The sequence below is a fragment of the Suricata suricatta genome, chromosome 13 (assembly GCF_006229205.1).
Source record: "Suricata suricatta isolate VVHF042 chromosome 13, meerkat_22Aug2017_6uvM2_HiC, whole genome shotgun sequence".
In the NCBI taxonomy this organism is placed as follows: Eukaryota; Metazoa; Chordata; class Mammalia; order Carnivora; family Herpestidae; genus Suricata; species Suricata suricatta.
In genome coordinates, this window is record NC_043712.1 from 8563302 (window position 1) to 8584135 (window position 20834).

The 20834-nt window shown below is 50.2% G+C and overlaps 1 protein-coding gene across 1 annotated transcript in view; it reads right to left on the reverse strand.

Moving 5' to 3' along the window:
* Positions 1–14024, reverse strand: part of MVB12B (multivesicular body subunit 12B) — a 168775-nt gene extending 154751 nt beyond the window's left edge. The window contains exons 1-2 of the mRNA XM_029921021.1: positions 14014–14024; positions 12291–12413 (exon numbers count right to left, since the gene is read on the reverse strand). Coding sequence (XP_029776881.1) covers positions 12291–12401 — 111 coding nt within the window. The 5' untranslated portion in view covers positions 12402–12413; positions 14014–14024. The remainder of the gene's footprint in view (positions 1–12290; positions 12414–14013) is intronic.
* Between the last annotated feature and the right edge of the window lie 6810 nt (positions 14025–20834).

Here is a 20834-nt window from a genome sequence, read left to right on the forward strand (position 1 = left end):
GCGTGGCCTGGGGGGCTCAGTCAGCTAAGCCTCCATCCGACTTTGGTTCAGGTCGTGATCTCAGGGTTTGTGGGTTCAAGCCCCGTGTCAGGCTCTTTGCTATCAGCACATGGATCCTCATGCTCTCTCTCTCTTTCAAAAAATAAATAAACATTAAAAAAAAAAAGACATACATATTGGGTCTTCACTCACGGTTCCTCATTCACAGCTCCCCAAACCCTTGGCATTTCCTGAGCCAATAAGAGTAAGGAGAAAATCTTCGGTGGTAGTATTTGGTCTCTTGCTCTCAGTTACTGAAATTGTTTCAGAACCATAAAGGTCAATGAGGTGGTTTACTGTTTAGAAAAAGCCTCTTCCCACTACAAGTGGCTTTAGGTTAAACAGGTACCTTGAGAAGCACCTAAGAATGGGGGCCACCAGGGAACCAACTATGAACAAAAGGTTGGAACCTTCAGTCCCACCTCCTGGTTTCCAGGGAGGGAAGAGGAGCGGGAAGTTGAACCAATCAGCAACGGCCAACAATCTAACCAATGATTTAATCAATGTGCCTATGGAATGAAGCCTTACAGAAATCCCGAAGGATGGGGACTGGAGAGCTTCCAAGTTGGTGAGCACGAGGAGATGTGGGGAGAATCATGCACTGGAAGAAAGAGCACAGAAGCCCCACACCCTCTCCCCACACCCTGGCCTAGGCCTCTCTTCCATCTGGCTGTTCCTGGGTTACGTCTGTTTTTCTTTTTTTTAATGTTTTATTTATTTTCGAGAGAGAGAGCATGAGCAGGAACAGGGGAGGGAACAGAGAGAGAGGGGAACAGAAGGTCCTAAGCGGGCTTTGTGCTGACAGCAGTGAGTCCGATGTGGGGCTCCAACTCACACATGACATGATGACCTGAGCCGAAGTCGGACACTTAACTGACTGAGCCACCCAGGTGCCCCCCTGGGTCATCTCCTTTTATAATAAACTGGGGATCTCATAAGCAAAATGTGGTCATTTGAAGTGGGGGAGGCGGCGGTCTCATGGGACCGAGCCGTCACCCTGTGGGATCTGATGCTATCCCTGGGCAGAGAGTGTCATGGCGGAACTGCCGTATGTCCATAGCTGGTGTCAGCGAACTGCTTGTCGTCGGGGCGGAGAACCTCCCCCGCCATGCTGGAACTGGGGCAGAACCCTTTTCAAATGTTAGTCCCCATCTAAATTTCAGCATATCTTTTTTACAGACATGGGCAAGATTATGCTAGAATTCATATGGAAAGACAAAGGACTTGAGTAGCTGAAACAAGAAGAATCAAGTGGGAGGAATCGTTCTTCTCAGTTTCAAGACTTATTACAGGGCTGCAGTAATCAATACTGCGTGGCATTGGCCGAGGGACAGACACGGAATGGAACCTAAGAGAGAGTCACACAAATATGCCCAATTGATTTTTTCTAAAGGCTCAAAAGCAATTCAAAAGGAAAGGGAAGGTTGCCTCTCCAACAAATGGTATTGGAGCAGCTGCTCGTCCCTAGCAGAAAGCAATGAGGACTCAGACCGAAGTCCACACCTGGTACAAAATCTAAGTCAAAATGTATCACAGACTTAAATGTAAAACTACACATCTTGCAGAAGAAAAAAAAAACAGAGAAAATCTAAGGCCAGGCTAAGAGTTCTTAGACATGACACCGAAAACATGATTGATGAATGGAAAAAATGATAAGTGGGGCTTTGTCAAAGTTTAAAACTTTTGCGCATACAAGACCCTGTTAAAATAAAGAGACAAGTATGGACCAGAAGAAAATCCTTCCAAACCGCATAACCAACAAAAGACTCGTACCTAGAATATACACAGACTCTGAAGACAGAAAAAACCCCAAACAATCCAATTAGGAAAGGAGTAAGAGGTGAGGTGACATTTCACGGAAGATGCAGACATGGCAAATATGTGAAAAGGTGTCTGACATCAGTAACCACTGGAGGAATACAAATCAAAACCAAGCGACTTGTCACTACACACTTATCAGAATGTCTGGTACAAAAGAAATGGACAATAATAAATGTTGGAAAGGATGTAGGGAGACTGGGTCGCTTACATGTTACCAGCGGGAATGGAAAACGTTACGGTCACACAGGAAAAGAATTTGGCATTTTCTTAAAAACGCTAAACACGCAACGATCACATGACCAGCGGCTGCACTCCTGGACCTTTATCCCAGAGGAATGAGATCTTAGGCTACACAAAAACGTGTACACAGTATTTACAGCGGCTTTCTTCATAAGAGCTCCAAACTGGAAACAACCAAGATGTCCTTCGCTACGTAAACAGTTGAATAAATTGTGGTGCAGCCACGCCAATTAATGCTGTTCGGCTATAAAAAGCGCAAGAGATGAATCTCCAGAGATTTGTGCTGAGTTTTTGAAAAACAACAATAAAAAAGCCAATCTCAAAAGGTTATATGCTGCAGGATTCCATTTATAGAATGTTCCTGAAATGACAAAATTATAGAAATGGAGAACAAATTAGCGGTTGCGAGTGGGTAAGGAAGAGGACTTGCCTAGGAGCGCAGTGTTTGTATGCAAACCAACCAACCCTGAGTCTACATCACCGTCCGCCTCCTTTCATCAGGCTCCTTCCGCTGTTCTGCTGTCCCCTGGCCTAAATCGCCGCAGGGCCAGGTATGTGACCACTGGAGACGACCCCGCTAGCCCAGAGCCCAACGACAGGATTTCAACCAGCCGGTCCTAAGCCTGCTGACCGGACCAGCCTTTCACACAGAAACCACAATAAAGGCTCCCCTCTGTGCTTCCTCCCTCCCCCTCCTGCCCCTTGCTGGGCTTCCCTATGTGGCCCTGCATGGCACGGCCTGTCCCCTCCTCCTGCCAGCTGGGAAAATGACACACTACCTGTTCAATGGCACTTATCTCCTGATCTTCCGGCCTCACCACACCTGGATAAAAACAGAATCCCAGGTCCATCTGAAAACAGAGATGTTCTGCGTCTTGACAGTTTCAGGGTCCCTATCCTGGTTGGGATGTGGTGCTTGAATTTGTAAGGTGTTACTATTAGGGGAACATGAGTGAAAACAGGATCTTTCCATATTACTTGTTACATCTGCATGTGAACCTACAGTCATCTCCAAATCAAAAGCTGAACTGAAATTTTTTTAAGAAAGGAAAATTAAAGCAAGTCCTTCTTTTCCATTAACCCAACCAACTGGAGTTTCTTTGTCAGGAGCCCTTCTTTCTAAGCAGCCAACAGGAAGGTGAGCAAACGAGAGGAAGCATGAGAACGCCGCACTCCCCACCGAGTCCTCCCCACCGTCCAGATGAACCGGCTACGGGGAAAGTCATTAGTGAGAAGACAGCCTTGGGTCAGAACCCAAATACAGAGTTGGTGGGACAGAAGTCTAGAAGTAAACAATTCAAGCTACTATTTCTTTCTTTCTTTTTTTTTTTTTTTTTTTGGAGAGAGAGAGAAAGAGAGATCATGAGCTGGGGAAGGGCAGAGAGAGAGAGAAAGAGAAAGGGAGAGAGAGAGAATCCCAAGCAGGCTGGTACGCGTCAGTGTGGAGCCCAATGTGAGGCTCGAACTCACGAACCATGAAATCATGACCTGAGTTGAAACCAAGAGTCGGACACTTTAACGGACTGAGCCGCCCAGGTGCCCCTGAGCCACTATTTCTGCCAGGCTCATCCTGACAGCAGACGAGGCATGCTCCTCTCGTGCCTCCTGGATGTCCGAGGCCACGCAGGGCTCCGCAGGGCACAGGCGACCGAGCAGGGAAGAGGCCGGCATTGCATGAGGTTGGCTAATCCAAGCCACAGGAAACAGGCTCAGGGGCTGGTCCTAAAACCACTATCCGTGTGTTCAGTGATTCTCCGTCTAATGTATTTTCTCACAAAACAAAAGAAAGGGACACCTGGTGCTTTTTCTCAAAACAAGCTCTGGTTCTGAAAATAAACCCATGTGTGAGGCGGCTCTGGGGCCCGCGGTGGTTTCCGCTCCGGACGGCAGGGTGGCGGGGAAGGCCCTGGAGGGGCAGGAAGAAGCTGCTTCTGCTTTTGCTCCGCGGAGGCAGACAGAGCCTGGGCTGGGGGGGTGGGGGGGGAGCAGCTCCTCGAGGCCATGGGCTCTGGTCACGAGACCACCTTCTGGTCACAAGTGGCACCTGAGATTTCCGGAGGGCTGTGTGTCGGCGGGGATCAGACTAGACATAGGACCACACCCCCCATTTCCCACCTGATGTCCCCCATATGTTTCTTTTTTTAAACTGTTCATTTATTTTGAGAGGGAGAGAGAGAGGCAGAGAGAGAAAGAATCCCAAGCAGGCTCCATGTTCTCAGCACAGAGCCCAACACAGGGCTTGATCTCATGAACGGTGAGATTATGAGCTGAGCTGAAACCAAGAGTCAGATGTTCAACCGACTGAGCCACGCAGGGTCCTCCCCACAGGTTTCTAAGAAGATACTGTTAGCGCCTTCACATGCTTTTCATGTGACGTTTTAAGAATTCCTTGGGTGCTAAATAAAAAGACGAGCTTACTGGAAACCGCTTCAGTGTTTAGCGGATTACTTATTTTCTTCTACCGCTGTGCTAAGTAGGACCTCATCTGCAGGCACAGGACGTTAAACTTACCCCTCGGGGCCCCCGCGACACAGCCCACTGGCCCAGAGGGGAGCTGGTCTCGCCCAGGCTCCCCGGCGCTGCTCATGTTGAACAGTTCAAGCATTTGAAATTCCTAATTATTTAGAAAATCCCACATACATTGAGGGCATATATAAATTATTCAGGTCCAGCAGTTTTTAAGAAAAGTTTTGTTGTCTAATTAGCTGCTTTCAGAAGTAAGCAGCTGTGCTGAGGGAAAGGGGACGGAGGAAGGGCGGGCTTAGGGCATGAGCGGCCCAGGTCTGCCAGCGAGGCCCACTCGCTGGTCGTGGCCGTGACCAAGGCCGGCTTCCCAGCTCACGGTGCCAGGAGGGAGCAGCAGCCACACCAGCATCCCTTCCTGGCTCTTCTCCAGCAGACCCTGGACGCCGGGTCCTCTGCCCCTCGAGGGCCCTCCTTCCTCAGACACTCCCTCTGCCCCCGGTTCCTTCCCCTGGGCAGCGTGCTCACACATGCTCCCACCTGTAAACAAAGGAAAAAAAAACTCCTGACCTCATGTCACCCTCCAGTTGCCACCTCCCTCTCCCTCCCTGCCTTCCAGGTCCCCTCCCACCTCAGGCAGCCTTCAGGTCCCCTGCAGTCTTGCTTCTGAGTCTACAATCACCTCCCTCGTGTTAACTCAACAGAAACCTTTCAGCTTATGTTTACTTAAGGCAATGGTGAAAGTTACCCTCCTTCTAGAAAGACTCATTTTCCCTCAGTCTCTTGTGAATTTTCACCACTTCTCTGGACGCTCAGCCCCGGACCCCTCTGCAGGGCCCCCTTCACACCCAGTACTCAGTGATAGTCCAGGGGACTCTGAGGGGGACTCTGATGTGACAGGATGACCTCCCAGTGGTCTCTGCTCTGTGATGATGACCCCCAGACCCCTCTCTAGACCTGCAGACCTGGGGCCCCTCGACAGCTTGGCCTGGACGTCACACAAACACTGCGCTCAGCATCCCCCAAACGGAGCCAATCACCTTTCTCCACTGCACACCGCACCCCCCCACCCCGCGCTAGCACACGGCCCCCAAGCCCCCCCCTTGCCCTACGACCTACATCTTCCAATCATTTCCCTTGCTGCACATGCCAAGTGAACTTGCAGAAACACAAATCTAAGAATCTCCTCGTCCTGGAGCCCTTTGACGACCCCCACCACTCTGGCTCCCTCCTGCCATGATCCGGCCTCCCCCAGCCTCCCAGGCTCACCTCTCGCCTTTCACCAGACCTCGGATTCCCAGGGCCTTGCACAATAGCAGGTGATCCACAATATTCGTGGAGCCAATGCGCGAATAAACAAGCAAATGAGTAACACCAGGTAAAGTTTCACTACAGAGCTGCTGAACGGGGTTTTGACAAAGTCAAATTTTACCCCAGAAAGTGGGGAGAGGGACAGGAATTCTGGAATTATGGGAAAAGTAGACTCAGAGGTAAGATGGTAGAAAGTTTCTGCTTATTTCGAATATGAGGACCTGAGAGGTTCAATGAGGCCAGAGAACAAGGGACTAGAAGGACGTGAGACTTGGAAGACACACTGAAATCCTGTGTGCCAAATTAACACTGGGTTTTTGTCCTGTCTGGAGTCTGCTTCTCAGGATGACAGATCTCCTCGGGAGAAGATCCATGGTAGCATCCAGTACAACCGGAAGTTGGGCACAGAGCCTGGGTGGGGGGACTCAGCCCATCCATTCCCCTGCACACACAAACCCAAAATGCATCTGACTCACATTCACCTTAATGAGAATAAAAACTGGCAGAATGTCACAACTTTTCTGAAAGGCAATCAGTAATGTGAATCTAATTAAAATGTGAATATCCTGACCCAGTAATCCCAACCTATGGAATTATTCTAGGGAGCCAGTAGGAGAGCCACAGCAAGATATATATACAAGGATTTTGTTTAGCATATGACAAACAAAAATGGGAAACAAACTAAAGTGCCCTTGGATGTGGGATAAGCCAAATGCTGGCATAGCCAGATAATGCAATATTCATCATTAAAAGGATGAGACAGACCTACATCGATTGATAGAGAGCTATCTACGCCCACAATATACTATTTTTTAAATTTTTTTAATGTTTTAAAGTTTATTTTTGAGAGACAGAGACAACGCGAGTAGGGGAGGGTCAGAGAGAGAGACAGACAGACAGACTCGGAAGCAGGCTCCAGGCTCTGAGCTGTCAGCACAGAGCTGGATGCGGGGCTTGAACCCACGAACTGTGAGATCATGACCTGAGCTGACATCGGATGCTCAACTGCCTGAGCCACCCAGGTGCCCCTATTATTTTTGTTAAAGTTGGGAGAATATCAATAGTACCATTTTATATTTTTAAAATATATTTTTTAAAAATCTCACATTTACGTACACATCCCCAGAGACTTCTAGAATTCTAAATCAGGAGAGGCTGAAAAACAACAGAAAAAGTTAGCACAGCCTTCTCTGAGGTAGACGTGTGGTAGCCACATATAGAGACTTGATTTAGGGGCACCTGGGTGGCTCAGTTGGTTAAGTGGCCGACTTTGGCTCAGGTCATGATCTCACAGTCCATGGGTTCAAGCCCCATGTCCGGCTCTGTGTTGACGGCTTGGAGCCTGGAGACTGCTGCGGATTCTGTCTCCCTCTCTCTCTCTCTTTCCAACCTTCTCTTTCTCTCCCTCTCTCTCAAAATAAAAAAATAAAGAAAGAATGACTTGATTTACATAGTTGGTTCTCAAAGTGTGGCCCCTGGACCAGCAGCATCAATGTCACCAGAGAATTGGTCAAAATGAAATTCTCAGGCCCTGCCCCAGACTCGGTGCATCAGGAATCTGGGTGGTGGGGTCCTCCGGAGGATTAAGGCTCAAAAAACCATGGGAATCCTCCACCTGGACATCTGAAAATACTCGTTGAGCAAGGGGCTCATCCATCACTGTGGGGTCACTGAGCCACAGAGACTCTCATGTGCAGGGTGAGGATTTTCAGGAAGAGAATGGAGGCGGTCTTAGACTGCCACAAGGAAAAAGAAAAGTATCTCCGACTCTCTCCGAGGATGGGACTCAACCCTAAACACTGTTCTGAGATAGATGGAATGAAGCAGAGTCCGGGCAAGCAGGGGTCCAAGGTCACTGGGCCTCCGTACAGGCGTCCATGTTCTCTGAGTTTTCCTCTCTCACCCTCCTTACCCCCACAGCTCCAGGCACGTCTCATTAAAAGTGACTCTGGGGGCACCTGGGTGGCTCAGTCCGTTACGCGTCTGACTCTTGGTTTTGACTCCAGTCATGATCTCATGGTTCATGAGTTCAAATCTCAATTTTGGCTCTGCGCTCACAGTGAGGAGGAGGAGCCGGCTTGGGATTCTCTCTCTCTCTCTCTCTCTCTCTCTCTCTGCCTCTCCTGCTTTTTCTTGCTCTCTCTCAAATTAAATAAGTAAACTTAAAAAAAAAAAGTGGCTCCGATCTCAGCTGTTCTATAAGAAACCATGGCAGGTCACAGAGTAGAAGGCACACTGTCCGACCCGACTCAGGCCAGAAGGTGGAACAGTCACTGGCTGACCATTAGCAGGGAGCTGTATGGACCCAGCCAAGGGCAACCGCACAGGTGTCACCAGCAAAAGTGGCACAGTGCGGGGGCAGGGAAGAGAGCCAGAGCTAAGAACCCCGGGCACACCTGAGGTGGCGCCCTGGAAGGGGCTCAGAAAAAGCTGGGGGACAGACAGGGTCAAGAAGAAAGGGAGGTGTTTCTAGAAGTAAGCTGCAGCAGGTTCTTGCTGTCATAACCTGGAATTTGGCAGGAAAGGTAGACTGATCTGGAAAGCTAGATCTGATAGATAAAACAGTCTGTCAGGACTTCCCTTCCAAGCAGTCACCGCAATGTTATTTTACATTTATTTGTGTGGTCATTTGATTGTCTTCCTCTCCCTTTGGACGGTAAGCTTTGTGAAGGCAAGATGTTTTCACTCACCAGTATATCTCCAGTTCCTAGCTGGCACATAGTATTTACTCACAAAATAGGTTGGATAAATAAACAATTTAAATTAAAACACCCTAGGGGCACCTGAGTAGGTCAGTGGTTAAGTGTCCAACTCTTGATTTCCGCTCAGGGTCCCAAGGTCCCAGGGTCATGGGATCAAGCTCCATATTGGGCTCTGTGCTGGGCGTGGAGAATGCTTAAGATTCCCTCTCTCTCTCTCTCTCTCTCTCTCGCTCTCGCTCTCGCTCTCGCTCTCGCTCTCCCCCCCTCCCTTCCCTCTCGCTCTCCCTCTGCTCCTCTTGCTCTCTCAAAAAAATTAAAATAAATAAATTATAACACTCTAGGGCATTTGATTATTCTTTCTCTGTATTGTTGACTTTTTGTTTCATTTTTGCTAAAGCAGTGTATTATCATATGAAAGCATATTAGCAGAAAGCATATTATCAAAGGAAGCGATTTCTGTTTTGGAAAGAGTCGTCCCTAAGTAACGGTGTTGAGGCATTAGTCTCTGAGTTGTAAACACTCGTTTAGAAAGGCAAAAGAATGTAAGTGAAAGGCAGGACGTAGTAGGCTGTCTGCACTGGAAATACACAGGAAATATACCCGTGGCGGTCATCAGCGGCGGCCAGCCTGGCACCCTGAGATGTTGCTACACCCCAGACTGACTCGGAAATCAAAGGTTGATTCTGCACAGGAGGGCTGTGGCACCAAGGGCCCCCATGGCGTTACGAGTCACTGAAAACTGACCACCCACAGATGATACAACAGCACGTGCTGCCTTCAGCACATGCCGGGCATCTGTAACACAGAGTCGGCACTCAGGCGCTGTGGGGTCACACACGCAACCCATCCGCCCTCTGATGCCAGGGAACGTCCTTGCCAGTCGCTCTACGACCTGAAAGGGCGGCTGTGGAACAGAAAGGGCAAGCTATTTCACAGAGGACTGCAGAAACAGGGACAATAAATTGAGAAGTTTCGCAAATCATCCCCAGCCTCTTAGCCTAAGAAGCTTCCTCTGACCTGGAGGAAAGAGAAGTTAGAAAATTAAATTTTTATACACACACATGTGGCATCTTTTACTGCAAGCAAGCCGCAGGCCTGTGCCCGCGTTAAAGTGCTCGTGCTACCCGGGGTCGGCAGTCCATCCGCGCCAAACTCCCGGGGCCGCGTGGTCACGGTACTTAACGTACTCTGTGCACAGGAGGGATTAACCCTGCAGCCGACGTGACAGGCAGAGAGGGGTCTCGCCACCGTCTGCAGCACGGCCTCCCCAGCCACAGCCGTTCCGTCCAAGCATCTCTGAACCCGCCGCCATAAAACACCTTCTATTTGGGTCTGGAGGTTGAATTTCTATGAAACTCTGGATAAAAGGAATGGGAAGGGCCACTCTTCCATCTGGCCTCCCCCCACGCCCCTTGAACTCGAGGTTGGACCTCTAGGGAACCAGATCTTATCTGAGAACAATCCAGGGGTCAGTACAAAGACATGACTTCCACCCCTCTCCCCGGAAGGGCTTTCAGAGGGAGCTCGGACACTCTCCGTTCTCCACGGGCGGAGGCTGGGTAATTGCCAGGCTGACCCTCGGGAGCCTCTTGCCCTGCTCACCTTTCACTATAATGCGTGGTACAGCATAATCATGAAATGTGCTTATTAATTTTACTCATTTGACACTGCGCTCTTCTGCCCTGAGCTAGATGTTAGGAGAAAATGATAGGGATAGATTCTGCTCCTGTCAGACTTCCCAAGACTTTCAGAAAACCAGACTATCAAAGGCCATCCGCCACCCACTAGCCAAGCTTTCAAGATGACCCCAAAGGTACAAGCCGAATGTTAAAGACACAGATCAACAGAGGAGAATAGCAAGAAGACGCGGAGACCCCTGCCCTGGGGTTGAGCCCCCCGCATGAGCCCTCCCAGAGATCTCGAGCCTGAGCTCCTGCCCTGATTCATGACCTGCTGCTTCATATCTAATTCATCAAAAGACACTTTGGCTTCTCAAATCAGGAACATTTTTATTAGCTTCCCAAGAGTTTTATGGCACAGAGCCATATCTAATGATTCTGTTTTATGGCAAGTTATACATTCAAACAGCGCTTTGAAGTCAGACAGCAGGTAAGACTCAAATCTTTGTCAGGAAAGATTCCCTCGCCCTTTCACTTTTAAAATGTTTATAAGCTTTCAAACAGTCGGGAAAGTGATGTGTGCATTTTAATGGGCTGCCGCTTCCTTGCTCGGGCCCCAGCGCTGGCTGACCCAGTGTACGCGGTGGTGTTCCCAACAAGACTCGCTTTGGCCCCTCTATCCGTTCCATCCGGGGACACCGGTAATGTCTGGACACAGTCAGTTGTCCCAACTTGGAGGCGGGGGAGGTTGCTACTGGCACCTAGTAGGTAGAGGCCAGGCATGCTGCTAAGATTCCCATATACGTGGCACAGGACAGTCCCACAACACAGAATTCTCTGATTATCTAGCCCCAAATATCAATAGCATCAAGGCTGAGGAAGCAACCCTTAGGGCTTCTTCTGAACCAGACTACGTGTCTCTCCCACCCCTGGGACATCGAATGCTAATATAATCACGGTGGCAGGTTTTCAGTGCTGGCTAATGAGACCTGTAATTTTTTATTCTTATGTATTCTTGATGTGCGCTCTCTCTTTTTTTTTAATCTTTATTTTTTAAAGAAAGAGACAGACAGAGCATGAGCAGGGGAGGGGCAGAGAGAGAGGGAGACACAGAATCTGAAGCAGGCTCCAGGCTCTGAGCTGTCAATAGAGAGCCCGACACAGGGCTCGAACTCATGGACTGCAAGATCATGAGCTGAGCCTAAGTCAGAAGACTAATCGACTGGGCCATCCAGGCACCCTGTGGCATGCTTTCAATAAATAAGAATAAAACATTGTCTTAAACAAAATGAGGAAACTGAAATAAGACCACCTTAGAATCTCAGAACGTATGACCACAGTCCCTGGTAACAAAACCCTCCTAATGTTACTCAGCACTTTTTAAGCTCCACCCAAATCACAATTTATGTAATGAAACAGCAAAATCACCAATTCCAGCCATCCACTGAACACCACCACAGACACCTGCTGCAAAGCACAGCAAGTTCTCTGCTACACGGTACAGGTGTGACCAGTCAGAGCACCGGACTGGGAAGGGGTTCTGGTCCTGATTCACCACTCCCAAGGACTGGGACTCTGTCACTTCCCTTATCAGAGCCTCGGTTTTCTTAATCAGCCAAGTGGAGATAAAACCACTCGCCCCCTAGTCTCCCAGGGAACTGTGACAGCCCAGTGAGTTCACAGGTAGGCAACTGCCCTGTAAACTGTAAAGAGCTATACAAACGTAGGGCAACACACGGATGACATTTACATGTGTGGGACCATCTAGGCCAGCCACCAAGGATCTTTCAGACTCTCGGATCCTCTTCATGAAATGTCACAACTAGAAGTGACTTTAGAAATCAACGGAGCCAACCCTTTAGGTTTACAGAAGGTGAAAATGACCATCGCAGATTTCAAGTGAGTAGGCCAAGGCCAGGAAGCGGCCCAGATGGACTCAGGCTCTTGGACCAGGACACTCCCCCTACCTTTCAGCGGGTGATGCTCTCCTTCCCTGTTTAAGTTCCTAGAGGGAAGAAGCACATTTACACACAGGGTTCGGAGGCGCTTGAACACAGGACGTAAACACTGGTGGAATCAGTGGATCTTGACTTACTACATCATAGCCTGTTGGGGCTCGGTTCCGAGAAGCCACCACCCCCACTCCCGTGATGGGATCCATCGACGTCTCTGGCAAAGCTTCTGAAAGGTCTTTGACTTCAGGCATGGTGGATTGGTCCTAGTTCCGAAAAGGAAAAAGAAAGCATAAAATTCAAACTGACCATGTAAAGTGAATGATGCAAAGTCTCAAACACTTACAACCAGAACCTTAGAGCAAATACCCTGAGCTAAGCTCCGTCTCCCTGAACCAGCTAGAGGAGCCTTGACCTTACCTGACCCTTTCCTCGGATCAAGAACTCAAGTCATCTCTGACCCCTGATCTTCTCAAGTCGGCTCTGAACTCTGGGCTAACAGAGCTAATGAGGGCCTGTCCCAGCTTGGAGAAGTGACTTTAACTCCAACCCAAAAGCAAACCATTCTTGACTCTCTCGACAAGCTGCCTGACTTCCGAACAGATGCCAGTAGCTTCTCTGAGGAGAAATCAGAGGCAGCTGAATCTAACAGCACTGCTCGCTTCTCTCCCGTACACAGTCTCCTTGGGGAGGTGTACTTTCCAATCCACAGCCTCTACCAACAACCAAGGAGCACTGTTGAGCAGGCGGGACTTCCAGAAACATGGAAGAAAGCGTCCTGGGCATGGAGGCAAAGGAATGACATTCACATCCAGCCTCCACTGCTTACTGGCGGGTGACTCTGGGCAAGCAAGAGATCATGCTACTGACAATCACAGAGCTGCCATGAGATCTAAGGGAGTCATTTAAATGAAGGACCCCCAGGGGTCCCTGGCACACAGTAGGCACTCAACAAAAAGCAGATGAGACTGGCAGGCTCAGGGCACACGGCTCCAGCGTAACTGGCGAGAAACGTGGTAGGTGCCATTCCTGGGAGGACTGGCAGGTGCCTCTGTTGTGTTTAATCCTGCAGGTCATGTGGGCACTTACTCAAAGCTAAACACTAACAATGACCATAATTCTTGCTGGGCACTCTGGGAGAAAGGGAGGGGAAATGGAATTATTATTCTGCTGCTGACTGCCTCTTGATGTGACCAGAGGAGACAAGTAGAATAGAGAGCACTGGGTCTGGGCTGCTGCAGCAGTAGTGCACCAGAAAGCAAATAAAAGAGGTAACACCTTATGTAAATGACTTTTAGTTCTTTTAAAAGGACAAGCAGTGAAAAAGAGCAAGTTAAATTCCACCTCCTTCTGCAGCAATTAAATCCCACTGGTTGTCGGTCTACCAGATGTCTCCAAGCTGGTTACTGCCTCTAACACAAACCAAACACCCTGCTTAACCAGGCAGGGAGAAGAAATATTCTTAGTTCTCAGCCTGGAATCAGAAAAGGCAGAGGCTATTAAAAATGACTGCAGCCTTTTAAATAGGAACAATCAGAATGCTTATGCAAGTCGCCCATGTAATCAGTGTCCCCTGAAGCCCACAGAAGTCTCCGGAAACAGACCTGTCAATGAAACTGAGCCAGGTCTCCAATCAAAGCTAGGAAGCACCTGGCAGCAGCCACACTCTCAACTTCTGTTTATGACAAAAGCTAAACTAAGTTATGCTTTACTTAATTCTACCTAAAATAAGCTTCTAGAGCCCAGGGCAGGGGGTAGTATACCACACCACATTTTCTATTTTCAAATTTCATTTTCCAGGCAGGTTTATATAAAGCACAGTGCTTGGTGCTTCCGGCACACAGTAGGCACTAAGTAAATACTCACTGAATGAGCAGACAGACACACATGCCCCCAATAGAGAAGGTTTAGCGTTAAATATCTGCACCAGCCCGATCCAAAGCAAACATTAATCAAAAAAGTATCTTCACTTGGAAAATCCCATAGTATGGTAGCACGAAAATAACATTGCTGCGGTTTGAAAAATATGGGTACCTTCTGTTGGTTACCAAAACGCTTTGCAATTAACAGCTCATTAACAGAATGTACAAATTCTGCCAGTGTTAAAATATCATGCTGTGAATTTAATAAAGAACATCCGAGGTAAGTTTTTATTATTATTATTATTATTAAGATAGTACTGCCTCTACTATGAGAGAGGGACAGAGACAGGAGGCGAACATGGGAATAAATATGAAAGATTTGCTGATAAATTCCCGGCCACGGGTCGCGACGTCTGCCCTGGACGCCCATGACAACGGCTCTCCCTTCCCGAAGCCCTCGGTCAAGGGCAGCGGGGAATCTCGCCCCTGGAGCCCCGCCGCTCCCACAATGCACCGGGGAGGCAGCCCAGCGGCAGGTTCCAAGATGGCTGCGGGCTGCCTCCGGCTGAGGCAGACAAAGGAGCCGGCGGCCTGTGCCCATGCGTGCGCCGTCCCAGCCCAGCCTGCAGCCGGGAGGATGCGACAGCGGAGCATGAGCACAGAGCATCTCGGATGCATGCACGCCTCCCTCTTCCCTTTCCCCCCCAGTTGCTGTACCCTGGGGATCAAGGCAGCCTTTGTGAAATACAGACAAATGACTCCTCGCGGCGCGGGCCGGGACCGGCTCGGCGGTGGAGGAAGCCCCACCACCAGCAAAGGAAGCTTTTAATGAGAAACGCCCAAGATATCCATGGCAGAGGCAATCACTCAAAGCGGCTTGCCCTGAATTACATATTTTCTGACTGCAAATTACTTTTAACAGCGTCTCCACCGTCACTTCAATTGACCTTCCTAACAAAAGGCCATTTATTAACTAGCACTCCACGTTTCCAGGGCTGTGTGGAGCCTCGAGCCAGAAGGGATGGCACCACCGAGTACTCAGCCACCCAGGGTCACAGGCCAGGCCTCTGCCAGGGGTGAAGAAGCCATTAATGCAAGCCTGCAGAGCAGATCTGCCGGAGAGGGGAGGGGAGGGAGCAGACTGTTTAAGACCAACATTAACCTGTCTGGCAAGAGGCAATGCTGGTCTAAAACATAAAATACCCAGGCCTACTTGTAAAACCCCCGGTTTCCTCCTCAGCAGCCAGGCAGCAGATGGGGACCCACCCCCAATCTCAAAACGCGAACTACACACAGAACACACTAACACACCTCCACTGCATGAGTACAAGGCTTTGCAATTCTCAAAAAGCTTTCTCAGGCTCCTCCTCAATTGATGCTGGCACCAAACCTGGGAGGTGGCTGAGTCTTCTGACGCCCATTTTAGAAAAGACAAAACTGAGGCCCACAGTTGTCAGAAGCCGTGAACCTGGCAGCTGGCAGACGGGGGACAGGACCTCTAGTCCTGCTTCCCGGGTCTGGTCTCCTTTCCGCGACACTGTGCGGAGAGAGACCAACATCCCCTCCGATACCTGACTGAGAAAGCAGTTTCAACGCTAATTATCTTTAAAAATGCCAAAGCGCGTCTTTCTCCAGCCATAGCCCAGCAAGTGAAGCAAGGGGGGGCGGGGGGGGGGAGTACCGAAAGATGAAAGTAACATGGGATTAATTTTCCTCACACCTCAGTTTCAAGATTCAACATTTCCCTCATAAATAATTTACAACAATAAAAATGAGCTAAGGCCATGTTTGTGTAGGACGGAGGTAAATTTAGGCCTAATGAGGGAGATCCGAGCACTGCACAGGAGGGAATAGGTTGATGTATAGCCCCGTGCGAGCGCCATCGACAGCACACAGGGGCTCCATTACCAACTGAGGTCGCGAGGCCAACTGGGAGGAGGTGGGGGGAGCAATCCGGGGGAAGCCCTACCATCCCAGCCCTGGAAGGTCTCTACAGGGAAAACTGAACGTTGACCAGTGTTTTCGATGACAACACAACAGAGATGGAGGTTTCTCAGAGCTGTAAGACTGAACCAACTGAAAGGAAGTCGGTTCCCAGTAAATGCCAGGTGAGGAAGGCAGGCGGTGATGCCGCCTAGCAGTCCCGTCTGCATGTGGGCACCAGGAGCGTGCGGTGGCAACCCTGACCTTGAGCTAGTCCTCCCAATTTAAACTTGCAGGTCATTTGGCCCCAATCCCCATCCCAATCTTTACTCGGGGCGTGTGGCCAGTCTCCACTACGTCATGTCCAAGGCTGGGGGCTACAGAGCTTTACCCCGGGCGGCTACTCCTGTGTCTACCTCAAGAGGATTTCCCCGCCAGGCAGAAGAGTATGTGTGAATATGTTGTGGGGTGTGTGTGTGTGTGTGTGTGTGTGTGTGTGTTGCATGTGCACATGGCGGCTACGTGGGATCAGTTAGAGGGAGGTGGGTTTTCCAGACGGAAATCCGGGAGCACTTTTTCCATGCCGTGCCCAATGAATACGATGCAACAAGGCTGGGTAGGAGAAAATCTACCTCCCGCTTCTGCCTGCAATGCTGCAAACTGTGCCTGGGGAAGGCCCAGGCGCCCAGCCCTGCAGTACCTTGGCAATGCTGTCATCTCAGGTTCACAGAGAAATGAACTTTAACTATGAAGCCTCTCATACAGACAGCACACTGCTCCCTTGTAGCTGATCAAAGAATTACTACAACAGCGTGCTTAATCCCTAAAAGTCAGCAGTGCTGGGCTTAACTGATGCTGAATATTGTTTCAGAATCAAAGGTGCCTCCCGGCCCCAGTCTGGGAGAAAACTAAGCTACTGTATCACAGCTGAAAACTCAGGGGAACTTTGATATCATCTCTGTTTAATTTCCCCGGCCCTGCGAGCCTGTGGTTTATCTCGTTTCATCGACTCCTGTACTGAAATCAAAACCCAACCAACAGAGCTCAGACCTCTCTCCACCGAGGCTCTTCTAGCGGTGGGGGGTGGGGGGGTGGGGGGAGGCAGACAACAACCGCAGGGGGCAGGGGGCACTGCTATCAAAGGAGGCACAGCGGGAACCCCAACTCCGGCCTCCCTGCTGCAGTGAGGAAGCCAGGCTCAGGAGCCGCCCCAGCGCTGCCCACCAAGGGCTGAAGGCGTGACTTGCACACAACTTTTGAGGAGAGTAATTTCAAAGTACTGGGGGGAGCAGGTTAAACTGGGCTACAGTAATTGAAATGACAAAACCAGTGGATTAATTAAATCCCTACAGAAGGATGAACTTGCAGTCAGCTTGCCGGAAATCCAAAGTCAAGGACACAAAACGCATAAACTGTCTGCCCACATCCACCAGCTTGTGAGGCTGGGGAAGTGGATAAATACTTCACTTGCCGTGGGAACCTGACGAACAGCAGGGTGGGACGGAGAATGGACTGTCTCCCAATAAAAGCTGATGCTGGGCCCACCGTGGGGTGGCTCTTTGCCTGTTTCCCAGTGGCAGCGGTGATCTACAAGAACTGAGGCCCCCAGGGCGCCTGGGTGGCTCAGTCAGCTAAGCATCTGGCTTTCAGCTTCCGCTCAGGTCATGATCTCACGGTTCGTGGGTTCGAGCTCCGCATTGGGCTCTGTGCTGACAGCTCAGAGCCTGGAGCCTGCTTCTGATTCTGTGTCTCCCTCTCTCTCTGACTTTCCCCTGCTCGCGCTGTCTCTCTCTGTCTCTCAAAAATAAATTAAAAAAATTTTTTAAAAATTAAAAAAAGAAAAAAGAACTGAGGCCCTCTTGCTGCCCCATGATCCCTGGCATCTTGCTGCTAACAAATCTTCAGCAGGTGCAGAAGGGCACGGCCCCATTCCCACAGGAGGGAGCCCACGCCAGGCTCCACCAATGCACACCACAACACACACGGACACACAAACTGGGCCATCTCCATGCGGCTAAGGTACAGAGACCTACCTCCTTAGGAGATGGGAGGCTGAGGCCTGGGTCCATGCAGCACCCAAGCAAAGGGCCGGCTGGCTCTTGGAGCTATTGCTGGAGGGCAGTGCACAGGCTGGGAGGCGTCCACTGTGGAAGCTCAGAATGGCATCCGTGTGCCTCCTGCACTTGGGTCTGGACCACTTACCTGGCCAGAAGCCAAATCACCCTGACAAACACTGTTGAGTATGGTCAGGTGGCAAGAGGCCACAGGCTGCTGGGAAGGCTGCTAAGATATTAAGAAACTAAGGCAAATGTTTTTCTAAGCTCTCCTAGATCGCAAAGAATTTCCCAGCTAGGGAAACTCACAATGGCGTGCACTTCCTTTTCCCTAGTAAAGCCCCTCCCCGCTCTTACTTCTAATACAAGAATCCGGTGTATAAACGTATCCATTCTATGGGACCTATGCCTAGATTCATATTAACCATGTATATACCAAACAGATTTTCCACAAACCGTGTGATGAGGGGTCTGGGGTTCAGGTTGCTGCAGCTCACACAGGGCAATGTTAGATCCCGGAATTCTGTCTCCAAAAATAAATCTGGGATCAAGTTCTACAGCACTGCTGTAGCCAAAGCCCTGCCTCTTATGGGCCCAACTCTGCAAAACCAGGGAGCCAGGGCTGGGGGCGGGGAACAGTCCCCAGGACCCTGTGAGCCCTACTCAGACCTGCCCACAGACACTGCCAGTGAGGTCAGCCCCGCCCACTCGCATCAAGTTTTGGTGACCTATCGTCTCCTGGAGAGAAGAAAGAGGGAGGAAGGCAGATGCTCTACAAACAAAGCCGATTCCGGGAGGACCCAAGAGAAATGCTCTCTTACTGGTGAGTGACGCAAGGTGACTCACACCCACACCTGGATGGCCAGTGTCTACAGAATAAAAATGCCAGTATGTCACCTCAACGCCAAGCAAATGGGCTCTCGGGCTAGAATCATCAGAACACCTGGCTTCAGGTCAGCCAGGCCTGTCCCATCACTACCAACCTCTTCTCTGACTTTCAGACGTTTGGTCATCTAACCATTCTACCTGTGTGCTGGTGCTTCCAAAATACCTCCAACCACCTGGACTTTTCTCCTGAGACTCAACAGTAGGTGTCCAGTGTCCTACTGGCTATCATCACCATATGTCCTGGCTGAACATGCCACCCTCCCAGCACCCAGCAGGGCCTGGCACACAGCAGAAAGCCCACAAACATTCATGGAGAGCCTTTGTCCTAAGCACTGAGGGAGGGGATGCAATGATGATGGCTGAAAATCCAACATTCTGGAGCAGGGATTCTCAAACTCTAGCCTGAGTCACCTGGAGAGTTTGTTAAACAGACACTCTTGAGCCCACTCCCAGAGATATTGATTTAATACGTGTAGGCTGGGGCCTGGGAAGCTGCATTTCTAACAAGCTCCAGGTGACAAAGAACTGCTGGTCCACAATCTGAACTTTGTACAAGACAGCAGGTACTCATTAGATGGGTTTTTTTAAACTTTTTTTTTATTGTTTTTTATTTATTTTTGAGAGAGAGAGAGACAGTGTGAGCAGGGGAGGGTCAGAGAGAGAGAGGGAGACACAGAATCCGAAGACAGGCTCCAGGCTCTGAGCTGTCAGCACAGAGCCCGACGTGGGGCTCGAACCCACCAACCGCGAGATCATGACCTGAGCTGAAGTCAGACGCTCAACCAACTGAGCCACCCAGGCACCCCCTCATTAGATGTTTGATGAATGAATGAACAGAAAAAAACTGAAGGCAATTATCCATAAGGAAGAGCCTCAGAATGAGCCCCTCAGTCTCTCCCTCCCCAAACAGGTCAGCCAAGAGCACCTAGCTCTTCCCCTCTGACACCCGCCCCATCATTCAAAATCTAGGTCACATCTCCTGTTCTCCCCAAACCTTCCCTGATTGCCCATACACACAGCGGCTGTCACTGAGAACCCCGATCTTAGTACACACATGTGCACACATGCATGTATGCACACACGCACATGTGCACACACAGAAACACACAGCCTTGCCTCTCAGAAGGTTTAGTACACCTTCCCTAGCAGAACATTAGTTGTTCGAAGGTGTTACGTCCACCCAGTGCCTAGCTCACTGTGGGTGCTCAATAAATGGGTTATGGGTGGGTGGGTGGATGGATGGATGAATCAAGTTCCTACCATCCTCTCAAAACTGCCCATGTTTCACTGAATTAAGGTGGGCACATAAAGCAGCAAGGGCAATGGCAAGAGCAGACCTGCGGGCCCCTTCTGATGACAGCTCCTGGCCAGGCATCGGTGAGCCCAAGACAAACACCACACCTCCAGGGACAGGCAGGCTGCAGAGGAAGGGAGGCGGGGCTGCCGAGCTCCCAGCAGCTCCAGAAGTGGTGGTGACTCAGCCCAAGCCCACTGGATGAGGGCCTGGCAGGGGCCAGGGCGCCTCCAGGCGGGTTGCACAGAAGACTCCCCTGAGGGGTTTGTAAGAACCGCAGCTGCCCATGCCAACCCCCAGGTTCTGGTTTAATCGGGTTGGGCTGGGCCCCGGGACGGGACAGTGCACAGCCCAGGCGAAGTGCTACTATACTGGGTGGTACAGCGATGAAAAAGACATGGCCACCACCCTTGGAGCTTACCCACCAGAGGGAAAATCCCAAAAGAAAGGGATTGCAAATGAGGGGATACTCCTTCTGCCTGGTGGGTCAGGGAGATGTGAGCCAAGAGCCTGCACTCTCGCGGGCCTCCTGGAAAGAGAGTGCAGAGCAGTGGAGGTAGTGTGGGCAGGAGATGCGGAATCAGCAGTGGCGTGAGCAAACCACTGGGGGCCTCTCCGTAGCAGAACAATGCTGAAAAAAAGCTTCTGGAATGCTTAAACAACAAA